Raw genomic sequence first — 20,251 nt, 5'->3', positions numbered from 1 at the left:
AGAGCACAACTCTGGATATTTCTGCAGATTGGCTAAAAAGTATCTCTGCTTACCTATCTCTCAATGCAATGAATAGCAAATATCTTGCAGTCATTAGCTGATCAGATGTCCTCTGGTGGTCTTACAGCCTCTTGCGCCCACAGAAACACAGCTTTCCTTTAGTGTGTAATCAATAAGAAGGCTGCCACGCATGCCCTTTGTACCTGCCGTTAGCCAGAACACAAAGTCTTGCTCTCTCTAGCAGTGCCAGACATCACCATTTCCTAGAATAAATTGTCTGGGGAAATCAGGTTTCGTTGTACAAACAAACCGGGCTTTCAGTTACACTGTAACTGAGAGACTGAAAAAAGAATGGGGGGAGAGGGAAACTGGCTGACAGGAAATCACTGAGCAGATTCCGCAAGCTAGGGAAAAAAATCTGAGGTTTGAAAAGAAATAAATTTTCACTAAAATATTATCTGATATATTATTTTGTTATTAAAAAACCCCAGCAGGATCCATAACAATCTACAGAGGCTTCTCTGCTTATTCGTTTATAGACGAATATTCCCTTGATCAGACAGGCCCCAATTATAAGGGATGTTAATTCCTTAGTTGATTTCTCAAGGTAGACATTAACATTGAAGGATCCCTCCTGTGTAAAGATACAGAAATGCACAAAAAATGTAGTTCTCCTTTTCTCCTGCTACCGAGATACATGCTGACTTTTCATTAAAAATGCCACAGCTGTCAACCTCTGCTGAGATAAAGCAATGAACCTAGTCATAAAGAAACAGAAAATTGCAAAAAATTATAAGATTTTAAACAAATGAAACTTGAACAATGTTTTCCTTTTGCTTCTTGGTACAGGCTGGTTATCCTGTACAGCAGACTTACTTCTTTTCCCAAGAAGTGTCCATAATAACAAGGACTAGAAATTAATTTTCAAATGAAAGTTGAGTATAATGAGTCCAGAAGCTGGGGATTTATGTGAAACATCAAATACAAAGTCTTGTGACAGAACAGTAAGAGTTATCAAGACTAAATAATTATAAAAAGAACTGTCATTTTCTATTGTTTCAAGGCAAACAAGACTTTGCTAGTTTTAGTGTATATTCCTTTGTTCAGTCAGGAAGATCCAGTCTACAAAAGCTCCATTAATTTCCGACAGGCTAAAAGGAACAACTCTTAGTTTAAAATTTAGAAGATAAGACTTCATCTGACAGTACGTTATTCAACATAATGAAATCCTCAGGAAAAAAAAGCAAACCCTCTGAGGCTTTATCACACTACAGTCGACTTCAGAGATGCTGATTATGAGATTGTGTTCGTACAAAAACAATACATTAATTACCCGGAGAGCCTTGAAGTGAGCAGAAAGATTGCAAGAGTGGATTATCAAGTCCTCAGTCTTGACAACACTTGGAGCTAGACCTTTTAAGTATTTGGGCACCTACTATGTAGGTATGTGCTATGTGAGGCATTTAGTGGGTGTTGAAAGTCCTACTCGGTGACAATATTCATTTTTGAGTGCCTTTATTCCTTTAAAAATCACCTGTCACTTTGGTTTTTTTACATGCAGTTTGAACTTCAGTATAACATCTGTGAGAAATCTTAGGAAATTGCCACCTGGATCATGATCTCCTCCTTGATGCTATAACCCATAGCAGGCATAAAGACGTCATGAAAAAAGATCCAAGGCACAAGCATCATATATAAATATACATGATACATATAATTATGTGCCACTCTGATTTAGCTGTACCCTGCAAGTATTTTTCTACACAGAATATGCTGACGAGAGCACCTTAGCAAAACTGTAATTTGTGAAGTACACTGCTCACAGCGTTTGCAAGGGGCCCATGCCTTCAAGAGAACTTATATATATGCTTAGATTATGTACATGCTTAAATGTATGGTCTACTTGAGCCTATAATTAAAAGTTTAATATTAAATTAGGTTTGGTCCTTTAATGAAAAATGTCGCCCATGAAACAGCAGACTTGAGCCTCAAAAAAAAGAAGTATGTCCCTTTTATTAAGGACCATCTCATCAATTTTATGCAAGAAATCCTCTGTAGACACACCTGAAACTGCAATATCCAGTGGTCAAAATGAAGCGTGTCTGGGGAAGAAATAAAATCCTACTTACTTCTGCCCATTTTAAAAGGGCAGTCAGTAGAACAGGGATTATATGGGGAAAACTTAAGCTAAAATACATTATTTTTCAGCCTCAATGACAATTTGTTTGGCTTAGAACTAGCTATCCAGGCTAAGATATCTGCATTGGGCTGTTTGGATTGAGGTCATCATTCTATTCTGCAAGTGACAACATGCTCCTGCTATAGGTCACACAGGAGAGCAGACTGTAATTATCGCTGTTTATATCAAACAAAGGGCGCTTATTCTGGTCTAATATTTTTGGAGAATTGGATGCCGCTATTGCTGTTGCTGGGGTATTTTGTTTCAAGTGATGTACTTGATTATCAACCTCGATGCCTTGCTAGCGCCTGTGAGCAATAGAGTCTCTAGTAGAGCTTATAAAAAAACGGTGCTTTCTGAACGGGTCCTACAAAAAAAATCCATTTTTTATACACAGCACAAAAGACCATTTAAAAATCATCGGCTTAGGAGTTGTGGAAAATAGTCAGCAATGCGCAGATGCCAGCGTTGTGGAAACAAGGCGAATAGGGGAACAGGGACACCGACACCATTTCTGCTACAGGCAGGCCGTGATGCCACCAAGTCGTTCGGAGGGGACAGGCAACACTGCATCCCCATCTTGCAAATCCTTCGGGATTAGTAGCTGCTGTGGCACTTTGTAAATTAGTAGTAACACCCAGGGTTGCCGAAGTACAGGAGGGGAGGTACAGTGCCCTGCCTCTAGCTATTTACGTGCACAGGACCTCGTGTAGGAAAAGTTTTGATGCTCACTAACTTCACATATATTAAAGGTGACGGGACTAACCACTATCTACAGCACCAGGTGGGAGCGTATGTTGCTGAAGCAGACACCAAACCAGAATTATTTTGGTTTACGTAGCTGCCAAGAAGGCTTCACGTCACCTTATTTTCCTCACGCAGCAGCCAACAACCCCTCTAAGCTTTTTTATACCTGATACACACTTAAATGGCAGTATCAACAGCCACAGGGCTGGCGGCTGCAGGCGCCACGCTCGCTTTACCCCTTTTCAGCGGGTTAAAATCCAACTATTTCAGGTATCGCCTCCTTGAAACCCGTGGAGGAGCCAAGGAAAGCGCCCCACAAATCTCAGTGCTATTTATATGCCAAGGTGCTTTGTATCAACAACTAGTTTGGGGGGGATCAAGCCTTCCACCCCGACGGGACGCCCTGAGCCGCCGGGGCGGTGCCGCCTCAGGCCGGCGTCCCCTCAGCGGGCCCAGGGCCCGCTGAGGGGACGCCGGCCTGAGGCGGCACCGCCCCGGCGGCGGGGGGAAGCGGCGGGGCCCGGCCCGGAAGAGGAGGGCTTTCGGCGGCGGTTCGGCGGCGGCTGGAGGCGCAGGGTGAGGGTGGCGGCGGTGGCGATGGCGGCGGGGGGCGGCTGTGAGGGAGGAGGATGGCGGGAAGCCGAGCCCCGCTGCTCGCCTCAGCTCTTCCCGCCGCGGGCTCCGGCCAGAGCTGCAGCGGGGCCCCCCCACCCGCTGAGAGGGGACAGGGCCCCGGCCCGACCCGCCGTGAGGGGAGGAGGGCTCCGTTTGGCGTTAGGCGGAGGAAGGTGACGGGTCTCCCCTGTTACCGGCCCACGCAGGATGAATACTGATACTACAATTATTAATTGTGAGGAGAGCAGCTCCCACTGCTCGCTGGAGAAGGCTGTAGTGGTATGCGGTGGGTCCCCAGGGCAGCGTTACCCCCGCCCCGACTGAGATAGCCCCTGAGGAGCGAAGTTCCTTGGAGACAGCTCACAGTAAAAACTAACGAGGTTAGCTCTTTGCAAAAAAGGAGGATGAAGTCACTGGGCATCCTGCAGGAATAATTCCTACACCTGCTTCAGAAAGATTTACGCTGCGTAAAGGTGGAAGGGGGAAAGCTGCGGATGGGCTCTGGAGATCACCAGGTGCTGAACTTTCTGAAGCTGATGAAAGGGGAGTTCAGTCTACAGAAAAAACTACTGTGCTGTATTCATAAACATTCCACTTACCCTGGTCTCAAGCTGCTTATGTGTACAGTGGGGAGTAGAATTGGGCTTGGTCATTGAGGGTATATATTTTAGCCCTCAGGGTCCAGAAGAAACCTGTCTCCTCCTTCCTTCCCTCCCTCCAGTTTGCAAGGTGAATATTGGGCCTGCCTGCACATCTTCAGGAGACAGCAGAAGAGCTTAATCTGGAAGTCTAGGGGCAAAGACCTTTAATGCTCTAAATTACCCAGGGCTTGTTAAAACAGTAGGTGTAAAGCCTTTCTCAGCAGCTGCTATTAGGGCCAGACTTTTACTGATGGACGATACTAGATAGCACCAACATCTGAACGGCAATTGCATATATAGCCAGGTAAATAAGGAAACTAAGCGCTTAAACACAAATCCCATGAGAGAGGCATGTTAGGAGGTAATTTAACATCCTCTTAGGTGCTGTCCTTTCTCTGAACCAAGTTATTAACACATAAATTATTGTGAATAAATCTGGTTATTTTGCTTTGCTGGCTATGTGTATCTGTAGGTTTTGCATGATATTCTACCTTAGCAAACTTTTCAAGTTGATTGTAGTAATGTTTTTCCTGTCAAAAATGATCAGGAGTAGATTGAGAGTACATTCTGAAGAAATACTGTTTTCTATTACTAACCCTTAGAAACGTCCCATATCTTTCTACCACAGCTCATCTAATGTAGGTCTATCAAAATTGATTCAAAGATGCTGCTGTGTAATGGCTGACTATATTAGATATTAATTGGAGTTGAATTTCTACTGTGTGGATGGAGTCCCTTAAAACCGCTCCCAGTGTTCAGACAGATCCATGTCTGCGTATCCAGTATAGATGTCCAAAGACTGCACATGGAATTGGAAATGCTTTCCATCAGAGATAACCTATTCAGGAGAGTTATTTACAGTCTTAGATCATCAAGACTTAAGAGTCAGTCATCTATGCTGTCTGCCTAAAACTCAACTGCTGTGTTAATCTGAGTGTAACTTTTCATTGTCCTTCATTTGCCCTAAGTGGATTTGGGTAGCTATTACAATAAGAGTCTTCACCCATTGCTAAAGCCACTTTTATTGTCTTCATGTTTAAAGTTTTCAGAATGACTTCCTTGGTTGACATGCCCTTGAATTATGAAAAGATGTTTGCTCATCGATTCACATCAGATGATGAAGAGTACCAAGAATATCTAAAACGCCCTGCAGATCCCCCTCCTATAGTTGAAGAATGGAGAAACAGATCTGGTGGCAACCAAAGGAACAGAGATCGGTACTGATTTTTTTTTTTTTTTAATCTTGGTAGTTTTACAAATCCATAGTTAAATGATCATTTATTTCAGAAGAAAGATAGGAATCTGTTCTGTTAATAGAAGTACCTTCTTGTTACTTCATAGGTAACTATGTTTAAGAGAAACAGTTTTCTCTGAAAAGTAATGAGGTTTTACATTTTCTCTGTATTGATAGTCAAAGTTTTTGCATTGTGTATAAAAGTATTAAGTAATTTGCTTTTTAGTAAGGAATGAGCTGGAACCACCAAACCCATTGCCCTGGGGTTTGTTACTGCTTAGCCAGGAACATTTTCCCAGGGCGGAAAGATGGGAGTTCTGCAAAACTAAGCAGCCTATCTTCTGTTGGATAGTAACTGGCAGGAGAATGTGCGAAGGAGCAGGCTAATAATGTGATTATCTGTTACTATCTGCCCAGAAAAACATTTCATTTGTAACCTAAATATTTGCTGTACTTTGTTAGATTAGCCTGTATTTCTTTTATCTAGGAGAAATGGCTGTAAAATCCATCATCCAGTCTGTCTAGCAAGTGCAATGTTACCTGCCTACTGCAAAATATTTTGAATTATTTCTTCAAGATGTAATTGCAGCTTTTTACTGAATTCTGGAGAGTAACATCTGATTTCTGTGTGACTGAAAAACAATTACAGCATATAGTATGTTTGGTAATACTAACATCAGCCTTTAATATAAAGTAGTTAAACTCCAGTCCAACTAACAACTGGGAAAACTTCTTAGCTAAATATCTAAATAGGATTTGTGCCTTATCTGAAGAAAAGGAGGACAACATTCTAACTTTTTCTCACCCTAGAAGCTTGTCATTAAGTTAAACACAGAACCAGTTTCTACAGATTTTAAAAAAAAGGTGATTCTTTAAGGAGATGTTCTTAGAAAAGTCTGTGGTTCTTTGAACTAATGAACTCTTACATCTACACTCATGTAAATAATGTTTGTCTATACCACACCATTGAGATACCCAAAGAAAATGACTGTCAGGCAGCTCAGGTGTTGATAGGAATCGAGATACAACTGAAAAGCTAAAATTTAGACTGAACAATGGGTAAAAACCACTGATAAGATACACTCTCTTGAGTATGGGAATCTACAAGAGACCATGAAGCAGTGGTAGTGTGTGGTTTAGGGAATATGCAAATTCCAGGACTCTGCTGTTAGGTAGCTAAATTGTACTTCAGCCTGCTTTGGCACAGCTTTCAACCATGCAGCTACTAGATTGAACCTGGCTTTGATACAGCTACAGACGTATCTTGTGGTTGTTTTTTAGATATATGGTCTGTTTGAGTCTCTTCAAAGTTCCAGCAGTTCACCTCACGCCTGTGAATAGTTTGTGTTAGGGAACAGACTGTCCTTCCATCGCTTAGCAAATAGTCTGTTGGGTAGTAGTAAGAAATTAATGAATGATCTCAGGTGACTGTACATATGTTTTCATCAGTGTCATAAAAACAGATAAGTAATTGAGTGTATGAACAGTTACATGACAGTTTTCATGAAAACGGTAAGATTTAAGAGCTCATTATCATTCATCTTTTAAAACCTCACAATTTGTGTGAATCTTTGACATTTCTTTTCATTGCAGGTTTCAAGATGGTAGATATTTTAGAGGGGACAGATACAACTGGCAAGGTGACTATAGATCTAATCAGAGGCCAGAAAGAAGTTGGGGTAATAACTACCAGCAGCACAGACAAGGACAATCGTACTCCTCCCACTACGGACAATATGGCTACAACTCCTACAACCCAGGGCCTCGTTACCATCCCTACTGATGGTACTCGCGGTTTGAAAGTCCAGCAATGCTATGTAACAAATGCAGTTAGACTTCAGTTTTCTTATTTTTCCACAGTTTTATAGATAACTGAAGAATCAGTATTACAGTCCATTGCTGTTTATCTGTAGTGTGAATTGAAAAAGGGAATACCTTTTATGAATAATAAAAGCATATTATACAGAGTTTGTTTAGAGTCTGTAGATCTTAGAATAAATTTCTATCTTATTCTTCTGTCTGAATACATACTAGTACACTTCTTTTCTTCCATCACTGAGATTTCTCTCTGTTACATTTTAGAAAACACAACAGGTCAGGGGAAAACAGCTAGCTGCAGTTTGTGTGCAGCCTGTAGTAGTGGCACATCGCCTTAAGATAGTTCTTTTTTGAAAGTGACATACTGCGTCTTTCTCTGGAGAGAGTTTCTTAGTTCGGCTTTTGATAGTGAGAAAAGCTCAGTTTGGTTTGACTTTCAGATGCCTTAAAACTGAGAGGAGAGATGCTATTACAGAAATATTCTATGGCTATGGGGTTGGCATAGTGTCTGTTGACTCAATAGCTTCAATTTATTTGCAATATTCCTCTTAAAACACGGTCTAAAAGTTGGAATAAAATTAAATGTTTAAATACGTATTTTCTTATTGTAGTAGTTCAGTGATATACAAGTTTTACCTGAGAAGTGATATCAGACTTATTAATTTGTATCATCTTAAAATAAATTTGGTATGTGCATAACAAATTTAGGAATTCCCATTTCAGTAAAGCTGTAAAATTTGATGATAATCGTAATTAGTTTGTATGAAATACTTTGTGCATGTTCTAGAAGAAAGTAACCATAATCAGTACTGTTCTGTACTTTTTTTGCATGAGAAAATAGCATAAGCGGTGCAGAGTGTTACTCAGTTGTTAGAATTTAAGTTCTGTGGGTTTTTTAAGTATTCACACAATAAAAGTATAGTTCAAATGTAAGGACGTTTCTGAATATTTCCGAAACCTACTTTTGAAACATTCAGAATTGCAACACTGTCATCTAGGCTGACAGGTGCACAAGAAGCAGTACTAACAGATAAGTGTTAATACTGGACAGCTGTTGGTTTAAGTTAGAAGAATGGCCTACTCAGCTACAATCAAGAGGATGAGACACATTGTGATTAATCAGAAGTCTGGTGTGTTAATCCACTACTTTACATCCTACTGTAATAGGGTCAAAGTTCTCTATTGCACCATTTATGTGATAAGCTAATTTGTATCAGGAGAGCAGTGCATTTCTTTGTACTTGACATTTTCTTCAGCTGTTGTTACAGAAACGCAGAACCATCCATGCTGACTGTTGTACAAGTCATGACATTACGTGATAAGGAGTGCAAATTAGCGCATCTTGATTTAAAAACAAAGAATAAATATAGAAGTCAAAGGCACAGTCTTCCAGCTCATAAGAAGCTTTTAAGAGCTAAAGAGTGTGTTTACTGCTGATCTTAGAAACACACACTGTATGTAGCTTTTACATAGTCTGTGACACAAAAGCCATGACAAAAGTGTCTCCACCTACCTGGCAAGTATTTCTGTTTTCTGCTTTTCATATAATATTGTTAACTCTGATACAGTTTTTAATATCCTACTCCCTGAAGTATTTGCCTTGAATTCAGTTGATTAACCTTAGAAATCTTTTAGCGAGAGGTTTGTTTTTCCTTAAGGAGGTCTACTGGATGAAGTGCACACTTTGTAACCCTCATTAACATGGCGGAGCTGTTACGCTGGGGGATATAAGGTCATGCAAAGTTCTTATCTGTGCACTATGGAGAGCCTGCAAGATGGTATGGTGGAATTCCCTTTCAATGTAGAATCGCATGCAAAGTGCCAGATAGCCCAGACTCCCACCTCCAAGAAGGGCGTGCATCTCTTTCTGCAAGGAGCCCGACGCTGCCAGCTATGCCATGGAAGTCAGGCTGTGCCAGGATGTTGTTCTTCCTTACCATCTGGAGGAGCATCTCGCGTTGAAATAAAACCTGGCAAAAGGAACGGATTCTGTCTCATCTGTTGCTCCTCCTCAAGCCCAATAACTATGTTATTTTTGGTGTCTTTCAGCTAGTGAATAAAGAATCTACAACGTTGTGACCAAACTGTAGAAGCAGATAGGTTAGGATGGCCTAAGTGGAAGTTATGACTTAGTTATGACACATTTCATGATCTCAGCGCTCTCATTCTGAGTTTCTCGACTGTGAGACCAGGAGAGACATGGGCCAGTGCAGCTTCCCAGTTTCTGTCTTTATATTCTTGACTCCATCTGCCTCAGCATTAGAGCTCTCAATTCAACTTCAAGGACCTGTATGATTTAAAAATTTTTCCTTTGAACAATTATGGCAAAAATATATTTTTTTTTTAGGGGGAATACATTTCTAAATAAATGCATGCCTTGCATTGGACAGAAAGGCAAATAGAATTCAATACATACTACCTCCAGCAGTTTCCACTTAGATGAATTAGTATTTATGATGAACTCCAGTTTATTGTTTCTGTCAAGCTAAATAAAACCAGTAAATATTGCCTCCAATTACAGCTTTTGCATTACGGATGACAAAACTGAAGCTGGGTAACTTCAACATTTGCAACTTCAAACACTACAGAAATTGTTTGCTTTAACTGCGCTGGAGATTGCAGGGTAAACATTAAAATTCAGTGTCTGGAATCTGGCTTTAAGAGATCTCTTCCATCTGACATTTGCTCAGACATCATTATTATCATGAATAAAACAAAAGATAAGCATTATGTATTAAAAAAAAAAAAAAAGACTGCCACGTTACCAAGAGTTTGAACACCCCGGAAGTTCTGAATACGGCTCTTACAGCAGTTCTAAATCCATTCCTGCACACATACAGCAATTTTGTATGGATTGTTAATTGACACTGACGACTTATGCTAAATTACAGGTGCTGTGGCAAACAACTAAGAAAACTCAGTAGCTTTTTATACAATTTCTTAACTAGCATTTAAAAAAATGCTAAAGGCATTCAAATCACAGCTAAGCCACTAGATATTTGAAGGCAAAAGAAAGTGCACAGGGAAAAGAAAAAGAAAAAAAAAAAAATCTCAGTGTGATTTGTGAGATACAATTTTACAAGTGTTCACTGCTATTCGACCTCTATTTTATCCTAGCTCTGCAGCTGGGAATAGAAACGTGCAGATGTGCTTTGAAAGGTTAGTTAGAAGCCAAACTACTTTCAAGAGGCTCTCTAGTAGAGATTTCAGACAGGGAAGACAAGTGTAATTTCTGATATACATATAATCATCATTCAATTTCTAGAAAAAAAATATATTTGATCTACTGTTTATAAATATATTTGAATATATTGCAGCAGTTATATATTTGAATATACTTAAACTCATACTGTTAATTTGCTAATAAATATTCTGCTTAACCAAGAAACTTCTTCACATTTGCTTCTTATACTGAGATGTTAGAAGGAAAATTCTTTTTGTATCAAATTTAAGCTAAGGTTTTGCCTGTCACCACCCCTACTCCTTAGGGGGAAAAAAAAGAATCTCCGAATTACACAACTCTGGGTAAATTTTGTTAGCTGATCTAACTTGTGCGGTCACACCTTCTCTAACTCTGACAAGCAAGAGCAGGTGGGAATATGGAGCAAGAAGGAAGGGAAAACAGGACTGCTCCTTACAGCAGCTACTGACCGCCTTAGGAGCAATTTAATGAAACTGCACCTCCCTTGCCTTTCATTTGCCAATCAGGAAAAATTACTATAATCTGTCCCCTTGTCCCTCTGTGTTAGAAGAGAGCTATATAACCCTGCTTAAATTACGCACAGTGCTGATATTCTAATGACCAGAAGGCTAAGCAAGATTACAGGGCAGATCAGGTTTCCCTGAAAAGTACCTAGGAAATAGGCAGCCTGATTTGGGACACAGGGAGGTAAATCCTAGCGATCAGAACAGAGTCCAGTGGATCCAGCACTGCCGGGAGAGTAGATGGCAACCGAACTACGGTGGTGCACAATCATCTTGCCTCTCAGGAGGATTATTTTTTCATTGGGCCCCGCGGGCTGGAATTTATTTTTGTGTTTACCATGGCCTATATTTTTCTTCAGTAAAGCACGGACTGCACTTAGTGGTTGTCAGTCCTCATTTGCTTATGTGAAAGAGTGGTGCCAAAGTGGTGTTTCTATACAGCTCACCCCCTGACTTTCTAAGTACTCTGTCCTGTTAAAATGTAAATTTATTACAAGATATGGTAACAGTTGGTAATAACTATGTTTTCCTCTAATAAACACACAACAGGATAAATCATATCATCATCCCCCATGGTTACCTTTTTTGTTATCTGTGACTAGCAGGAATACAAATGATGTTGTCTTTTTCCGAACACAGAGATGCTTCTTTTTCAAATAATACTTCAGCAGCTGTATCACTTTTTTCCACAAGTATGGGCTGCCGCCTTTTTTCTTCTTTTTTTTTTTTTTTTGCCATATTGTGTAATTCAAACTTGCTTACTAATAACAGACGTATCAATAGCAAGTATCAAGGCTGCTCCTGCTCATTGTTTGAAGAAAAAACTCATCTATTCAAGAGATGAGGTAAAGTTAAGACAGCAGCTTAGTAATTTGTTATAGAACTACAAAAATAACCAAGGCCCAACCTTATCCATGAAAAAAAATAATCTTCAAGGATTCAAGCAGCATCTTCAAACTGAAGCATGTTACATGTTAAAAGAATGACTAAGACACTAAGCTTTTTCAAAGCTCTTATTCCGTGTGAGGAAAGACAACTTAGTATTTATATACACACATAAATTAAATACTTAAGATTATAATTAGTACTGTTGAGATAAAGGTTAAAAAACCAAGCATACTGTAAGATGTTTCACATAGCTTTTGGCCACCACATTCCAAGCCTAGCATGATCTGAGATGATCAGAAAGCAGATGCTTTGTCCAAAGTCATGTCTGAAGTTTGTTTCTGAAGAACTGCTTGAAACAATACATTTTCTATTGAAAATGTGCTCAAGAAAAATAAAGTAACAGTAATAACTGCCAAGTGCAACCAGCCCCAAATGATTACGTACTCGTTTTTACAAAATAAAAAGAAAATTATTTTTTCCATAGCAAAGGCCTGGTTTTTAAGTTTTACCCTTCTGTAGTCATCAAGTCATCTTGATTTATGAATGCCAGTGAGACCTAAACCAAAGCACGTTTAAGAATACTGCTTCAGTGGTTTCTATGGTATGAGCATTTAAATGCAGCATATGAAACCTCTGGAGTTTAGATGAGTTTAGTGCAAGAACTCTGTGTGGACACAGGCTCTCCTCAGAACAAGCTCATGTTACTCATTTATAAGCCACACACTTGAAACGCCTGCTCTGAGGTGAACTGACGGAGCACCAAGCTTGGGGTACACACACCCTCCACTAAACCCTAGCTACAGCTAAACTGCTGTAAGAATGTAAAGGAGCTTTACCTTAAATTGCCAACATGGGCAAATCCTATTTCTCCAAGCTGCAGGCAGCTCAGAGGATACTTCCATCAGCAGAATTACTTTTTTTTCTAAGGTAAGATGGGAGTGGGAGGGTACATTGTACAGCCCAGGCAATGACAGGAAGGAACACGGCTCAGCTAAAGGAACAATTGTTTCATGGCCGTTTCCTCGTGTATCCTGAACGCTGTAGGGGAAAATAAATGTTGAGATTTGATTATTGGTTATCAAGTGACTTAACTGCCATGCCACAGCTGGGGGGGGAAGAGAAATTCGTCCACAGACTCCAGGCATCTCCCCAGCATAAAACAAGCCAGCGGAATATGGATCTAGGAATCTGGAAGCAGTTAAGCAGCTGACTCATTACACTGGCAGAGTTTTAAGTCCTTAAGCAAGGTGGAGAGATCCAGGGAATGATAAACAAATAGCTATTGATCACGTATCCTGCAGGCTGGGTAAATCCAATTGAAGAACCTCTTTAGACCTCACCAGCAGGATTTTAGTTTTTAGAGACAAAATGGATTTATTGCTAAGTAATAAAAGATCAGCCTAATCTTACTTCCCTCCATACGTGCATTAGACATATTCTTACTACTGGCCTAAAAACATTTTTTAAATACAATACTGTTTTTACTCTCTCTTTCCTATCACTACACAGGCACCAGGCTATTTCAGATATATCTGTTTTACTAGTTCCTTATATTCTTGAGCACTCCCGAAGACAAGACCTTTTAAAGCTACTTTACAGTTCTAAAAAGACAACTTTGCCACAGTGCCAGTCATTCTACCTGAACTAAAAAGAAAGTTAAAAGGAAAGGATGTGTTCAAAGATAGAACCAGACACACGTGTTAATTCCCAGATCAGCTACAATCCACTTTTAATGCTTTTGTGTCTCGGCTTCCATCTGTAAAACAGTGGTTGAGTCTGCCCTGTTCTCCTCTTCTGTGCTCTGTATTTCAGCTACAAATCCTCCCAGGCAGGGGCTACTCCATTTAAAGCATAGGTATGGTGTATAACAATCTCAGCTGGGGTCTGTATGTCCCAACACAATGCACTAGAAACATTCTGGTGAGTGAAGTAATTTGTTTGCCGATTTTTAAATATTTTTTAACTGAAACCAAACACATTATAGATACTATGACGGCAGTGACTTGATTTAAACACTGCCTTTATGTCACTCCATAGCATAGTAATTAGAGGTGTATAGCTGGGATTCTGTGGCCTAGCAAGCTCTCAAAGCGAGACCTGCACTAAACGATAAGTGATTCTAATCCTATGGGTGTAGTAGAACAGCCCTTCAAAAATATGTGGCATAAAGACAGCCTCATCATAGCTAAGAGTTATGGGTAGTCCAATTTGATAGTTAACATTGAATTAAAGAGAGGTGAATTAAAAATGAGGAGGCAATCTATGCAAACTAGATTCCACATCAATAAAATTTGTGACGGTTACTGTATTGAATGTATGTTTATATTTAATTGATTTTAAAAACATTCATGCGCACACCATACAATCATGGCAAGAACGAGTAAAATTCCAGCCTTATGTAAGTATTATAGTGCTTGCCTTTTTTAAAATCAAATAGATGCAAAAATTTTAATGCAAACTACTAGAATTACATAGTTAAGCATCTGAGTTTACAAAACATTAGAGTTGTTCTTTGCACCTACAGCAAAAGAAGAGGAAAGAAGACACAGTGGTAAGGGGAGGAGTGGACAAGGCAGCTATGATGAAAGAGGGAACCTACTGGTGCGGAAAAAGGAAAGAGAAGAGTGACAGAGCAGCCGTTGCAACAAATGTGTCTTATCAGAAATAAAAAGTCTTTTTCCAGAAGAGTCTATTGAAAGGTCAGAGTGTCCTTAGTAGCTGAGAAGACAAAATCATCTGACTGAAGGTAAAATACAAATCTATTTAAAAGCCTTTGTGATTGATGAGAACTGGAAGACAAAGATGGCATCACAGTCCCTTGGCAAGAAGATTCCTCCAGATGGCATCTATTTCTCATTAATGCTCTGGGGGAGGATCCTAGACATCCCAGCAGGTCCCGTCGTGACTTCGGATTCAAAGCTGTCCACAAACTCAGCTGCTCTTGGCTCAACTCCACTTTTGCAGCACACACATATGGCACACAGCAGTGCTACGGACATTGGCTGATGAATGACTTTTAACTGTTAATTTCTGTCTCTTTAGATCACACCTCCTATACTATGTTTTAAAAGGCAGAAACCTGTCTGTAACCATGCCACCCAAGACATGTCTCAGAAAATCTTCTCAGGCTCTTCATATTTTCTGCTACTAGTATAGAAACTTTAAGGATTGCTAGAAAACACTAAGAATTGTAACACTAAAAAAGAAAGGAAATCTTAACAAGCCAATATCAGCTCATTTTTGGTTATTCATGCCTCCCAAAGTGAGCATCACGATGACCAAAACGTCAACCTTGAGTTAAGATCATATCAAATATCTGCACTTTGGTTTCATTTGGCAAAATCAGAGCAGGGCTTTAAAATAATCTCTAAATGGAAAAATCTTTACTGCCTGCCCATCACCAGCCTCTTTCACTCTACCTGTTGTGATGCCACCATACCATCACCCTATCCCTCCATACACAAAACATTTATAGGTGGTTTTGGGGTTTTTTTGTTGAGTCTAATTTTAGATGAATTGAGGGACAGATTTTACATACCTCCCTCTGGAAGCTATTCTCTGAACCTCCTGGAGCTCATTGCTAATTCCTTCTTTCTTAACAACAGCCTAAGTATGGGACCTCTTCCTCCTGTACACTGTTTATCATCAGCTATGGATTCGTTACTTTGGAACAGCTTCATTGTGGAATAGCGTGTGGCAGTGACCTCGTAGTATTTTTGTCTGCACCACTTGGGATAAAAGCGGCCTATTCGGAGATCCCAGTTGAGTTCAGGAGCGCCCGGGATCTTTACAGTGCTAAGCACCTCCTGAAATCTCTACCGAGCTCCCCTACTATTGCTTGCAAGAGAGTCAAGTAGAGTTTAATATGGCAATCTCATAGTTAACTACACAAGAGTGCCTCAGTTCCAACAGCTGAGAGGAGGTCCTTTAACAAAAGAAAATAACTAGGTAATAAGAAGTCATTGACACCTCACTAGGATTTGTCTGGGTTAACACAGACAGGGGTGGAGACGTGGAAACAAGCAAAGGGTCCAAAGAGGAGAATTTATTTGAATTCCTATGGATTAAGCTGCTAAATAAACCACATTCTTTTCTGTGAGCATAACAGATATAAATATATAGGATCAGCCAGTCCACTGCAGCATGCCGAGAACCTAAACAAATGTTGCAACGCGTGAAGGATCTTGCGCGCATAACATCTGCGTCGCAACTGGGGTGGGGAAGTGCCACGCTGGGCCTGCGCTGCTTCCGAGGCTGACGACGCCCGGCTTGTCCCCATGATGGTGCTGGCCTGCAGGCAAAACTGCAGAGTGCACGATTTGGTAACGGGGCTGATTATCTGCCGGCAGATGATAAACTGCAGATTCCCATGCAGTAATGGCAAGGCCTTCTATTTTAACTAGCAAAACACTATAGCAGAATCACTGATCTGTAGCTCTGATTTTATTTAACTCAGTAAATTGTTTCCTTTGTGTCCGCATCTTACTCCGTTTCCCAGCCAAATTAACACATCACTTCAGGTTAAGACAAGCAATACATCCTGAACGCTGATGCAGGCCAGAATGCGATTACACTAAAATCAGTTTATAAATCCTCTTCATCGGCCCTTTGTCAGGAAACTTTACCATACACAGGAAGTAAAGGAATAAACCAAAAAAATCAAACATAGGATGCTTAAGGAACAATTAAAATGGATATTTTAATTCACCTTTGTAACCTTCTAAGAGCTTTCAAATATATATGGCTTTATATGATAATGATTTTGACAAAACCACATTTTTTCCCTCTGTGAAACATATTAGCAGGAAATTGAAAAGCTAAAGGAAAATGAAATTGCATTTTTCCCATGTTATGAGCCTACTTTAACTGTGCAGTGGGGGAGGTATTTATCATGCATAGCCTGTCCTTCTCTTTGGATGCTCTCTTCCAATTTGGACTGGAAGCATCGTGTGTTAAAGGATCATTAACCAAAGTCACGTACATCATCCCTCCCTCACAAATGAACACTGTAAACACTGAAACAGCCACAGAGACACTGTATAATCAGGGCACAGTGTAAACCTTGTGGCTCACACAAGACAGACTAAACTACCCAAAAGAAATCTTTTTTCCCTAAAACACACCCATCCCAAAGAAAGGGCAAAGCAATGGCCTTGCAGCTGCTGAAAGAATCCTCGGAGCTGGTGTAGCTCATGCGCAAAGTACACAACCTACACACCGCCCCCCGCCCCTGTGGGGTCCTGCCACCTTAAGTCTTAGCACAACCAATTTTATTACCTGGCTTCTAGATTGATAGGGTTCTTATCCCTTGTATTTACACAAAGTTTCAAACACGTAGCAGGAGCTTTACACTGTGAACACTTTTGTGAAAGAAGGCGGGAGACAAATGCCACCTTACACTGGCTTATACAAATCATGATGCTGGGACTGAGTATTGTTTCGTGAAACAAAGGGTTGGGTCATAGAGCCATATCATATAATGTTTTCACATCAGCACACTTCAAAAGAATTTGAAATAGAGTCGTAACACTTGCTGCATAGATTTATAAAGCAATCGGATCCCGTGGTGAGATGCATACTGAGGTACATTGCTTTCTTCATAGTTACATTCCTGTCTATGGGCACTAAATGCAGTCTCTCTGACTACTAAATGCAGTCAGACGCAATGCACTTCCAAAATTACAGAAAACTCATTTTTGAAACTGAATTCATTCCTGTTTAGTTTCTCCCACATAAACCTGCCTTTTATATGGCACTCTTGGCCCCTGACACAGAGGGGTTGATCTACGCCTCAGCATTCTGGAAATCATTTTAGGTTGCTCTTTTTGCCATAAGAGAGAGGAATGCAACGCCTGGGGTAGTGAAGAAAACGGAGCAAGATTTTCATCTCCTTCCAGGAGTCTCATGATCTACTTTTAAATCTTTTTCCATTACTATTTAATGGTATTATAATTACTGTAAGTCTCTAGTGTTCGGAATAACCACAAAACAAATACAACCTTGATTATGCTCTTATTATTATTTGTATTACAGTGTCAACAAGAGACTGAGCTTTACCAAAGGAACAGAGGAGTGTGCATCTCCAAGAACCTGCATCTAATCTAGAATGAGAATTTGTAGGTTATTACAAACAGAAAAGACTGGGGCAAAGGGACAAAACACAGAGGCTGCTATACCTAGTTTATATGCTCTTATTTTCTTACTTGAGACATCTGATGTTCTTCAGCAAAGATTCTGTCCTTCATGAAACTGGACACAAAGATAATCACCAGTCCTAGTCTCTAGAATTGGCTCAAACCTTATTGTTTAGGACAAGTTCTTCTCTAGAATCCTTAAACACAGCTATCTCCCCTGCTGCCAATCCAATGTTCACAACAGTCTTGATAGCTTATTCTCTGCTGCCAAACCTGCCTCCAGTCACACTTTTTTGTTGTAACTAAGAAGTCACAGATTTATTTATCCTCTAAAACTGTGGGCTGTATTTATCCTCTAAAACTGAACAGGCATGTGGCAGTAGACCAAAGGCTCCTTTGTGGAGAAAGCACATAATTTTGGAAGAAACAAAGACAAGTGTCTCTTCTGCTCAATGCTGTTCACAGACAGTAAAGCAAAAGAAAATAAGTGATTTACCCTCTCACATACTACATTATTGAAGGAGTCAGTTAATCAGAAGACCTGATTATACTGTTCCAAAGTGTTTTCACTTAAACCTTGAAGTGTCATCCCCTTTTGGTATTTGTACTTTTTCAACGGTGGAAATTAATACAGCAGAGGGGCTAGGTCTAAAATTTAGAGATGAGACGTGGCAATGATTGGTACGAATTTCTCAGAGTTCAAATTTCTCTTCTAATTAGAGTCTTCACACTTTCTTCTCTGCCACTGAAATAGAAGAGAGTGTCTCATTTTGAAACAATTTTTAATACAGTCCACAATTATCTCCCCTTGCAGATCAAACCCCCACCATACCCACTAACCTGAATGAGCATTTCTGGCAGCAGCTCCTCCCTCGGCAAAGGGCTGGAGGCTGGGCTCCCAGGGCTGCCAATTTAGGTAACGGAAACCTGTGGGAGACTTCACAATACTTTTGAAGAAGCTCTGAGGATAAGGCAAGACCCTGGTAGTTGCAGTTGGCTGACTCTGGTGTCAAGGGGATGTGCCAGCCTCTCACAGCAATTACAAAGTGTTAGTACTGACTTGCTGTGAAGGATAATAGCTCAGTGACCAAAATGAAAAAATACTGGCAAACTGTAGCTGCCTTTGTAGAATCAATTTACTTAAATGAGATGGGAATGCAGAATAGATGCTAGTTATGACCAGCTCACCAACTTTTCCATCTGAATTTGTATTTTAACCCACACAACTCTAAATAACATCATCAGTAGATGCTCTTTCTGTATTACACATCAACGGCCCTTACATGAATCTATCATTTCAGAAGATGAATCTTTCCTTCCTGAAAAATTTCAGATCAGCATTTAAGGGCTGAGGATTCACACTAAGAGGGCCATAGGTAATATTCTTTTCCCACTTAGATTCATAGATTGCAAGTAAAAAAAAAACTGTGAAACTTATATTGCAAATCATTAGATTTACAGTCCTTGAAAACGACAGGTTTTTTCCCCATTCTGACTTGAGTGCTAAACAGCAGAGCAGGTGCTATAAAATATCTGCAGTCTATCACACCCTCTATTCTGTGTGTGTTCCTCCCCTGCAGAGCTTAGAAGGACATGCAGCAAATACTTCCAACAAGCCAAGTAAAACTGCTCCTAGCCCAATAAATGACCTTTGATTAATGTAAATTATTCCCCTTTTTTCCCCCCTCTCCCCACCATGTTTTATTTTCTTTATTTTTGGATTGGAGAACTTCACCTAGTATGCAAACCCAGGAACCAATCAAACAAGTTCTGTTTCTTCAGAGAGTCTAATCAAGGTACCTCCCACTGGATAACTGCAGGACAAAGCCTAAAGCCCAGCCTGGAAATAGCTAAGCTCTGGAAATGAACTAACTGAAATTGCTTATTTGAATTTATAAGCCCAGGTGGGTAAAGCTTGGAGCACTTCACTAAATTCTTCCCCACCTAAAAAGACCGAGTAAGTCCACTGAAATGAGCAGGAATCATATGCAGCTGAGAAAGTAAAGGTTTTCTATAGAAAAGGTTGTTAAACACCATTTTCCATAAAACACACTTTAGTGGAACTTTTCTTCACAGCCTTGTGACATGAACAGTGGTGCAGAAAATTTTCTGTTTCTTGTAGAGGTCTATCTTACAGCAAGATCAGAGAAAAAACATACTTTCAAATTCAGATTTGCAACGGCAACCCCATAAAGCTGGCAGAAAGGCTTATGGCAAGCTCTGGTATTACATGTTCTTTTCATCTTTTGTTTTTTTAAGTGAGTAACACATGTATACCAACACCTCCACT

General features: G+C 40.1%; 2 protein-coding genes across 6 annotated transcripts in view; one reads left to right on the top strand and one right to left on the bottom strand.

The window, feature by feature from the left end:
- HOMER2 (homer scaffold protein 2) overlaps window positions 1-4,194 on the bottom strand; it is a 79,772-nt gene extending 75,578 nt beyond the window's left edge. The window contains 1 exon segment of the mRNA XM_075714108.1: window positions 4,141-4,194. Coding sequence (XP_075570223.1) covers window positions 4,141-4,194 — 54 coding nt within the window.
- On the top strand, window positions 3,485-9,160 carry RAMAC (RNA guanine-7 methyltransferase activating subunit). 5 transcript variants are annotated; one of them, XM_075714262.1, is made up of 4 exons: window positions 3,485-3,502; window positions 4,263-4,486; window positions 5,225-5,399; window positions 7,010-9,160. In XM_075714262.1, exons 3-4 carry the CDS (start codon window positions 5,233-5,235, stop codon window positions 7,197-7,199), a joined length of 357 nt encoding a protein of 118 aa, XP_075570377.1. In that variant the 5' UTR covers window positions 3,485-3,502; window positions 4,263-4,486; window positions 5,225-5,232; the 3' UTR covers window positions 7,200-9,160. The 5 variants fall into 5 exon arrangements, with proteins under 5 accessions (XP_075570377.1, XP_075570378.1, XP_075570376.1 ...); XM_075714263.1 differs by lacking the exon at window positions 4,263-4,486 and having other exon boundaries at window positions 3,497-3,502; XM_075714261.1 differs by lacking the exon at window positions 3,485-3,502 and having other exon boundaries at window positions 4,234-4,381.
- Window positions 9,161-20,251: the final 11,091 nt, after the last annotated feature.

This window comes from Pelecanus crispus, chromosome 7 (assembly GCF_030463565.1).
Source record: "Pelecanus crispus isolate bPelCri1 chromosome 7, bPelCri1.pri, whole genome shotgun sequence".
Taxonomy (NCBI): domain Eukaryota; kingdom Metazoa; phylum Chordata; class Aves; order Pelecaniformes; family Pelecanidae; genus Pelecanus; species Pelecanus crispus.
The sequence above is the reverse complement of the archived record's forward strand: the minus strand, read 5'-3'. Positions and strand labels throughout refer to the sequence as shown.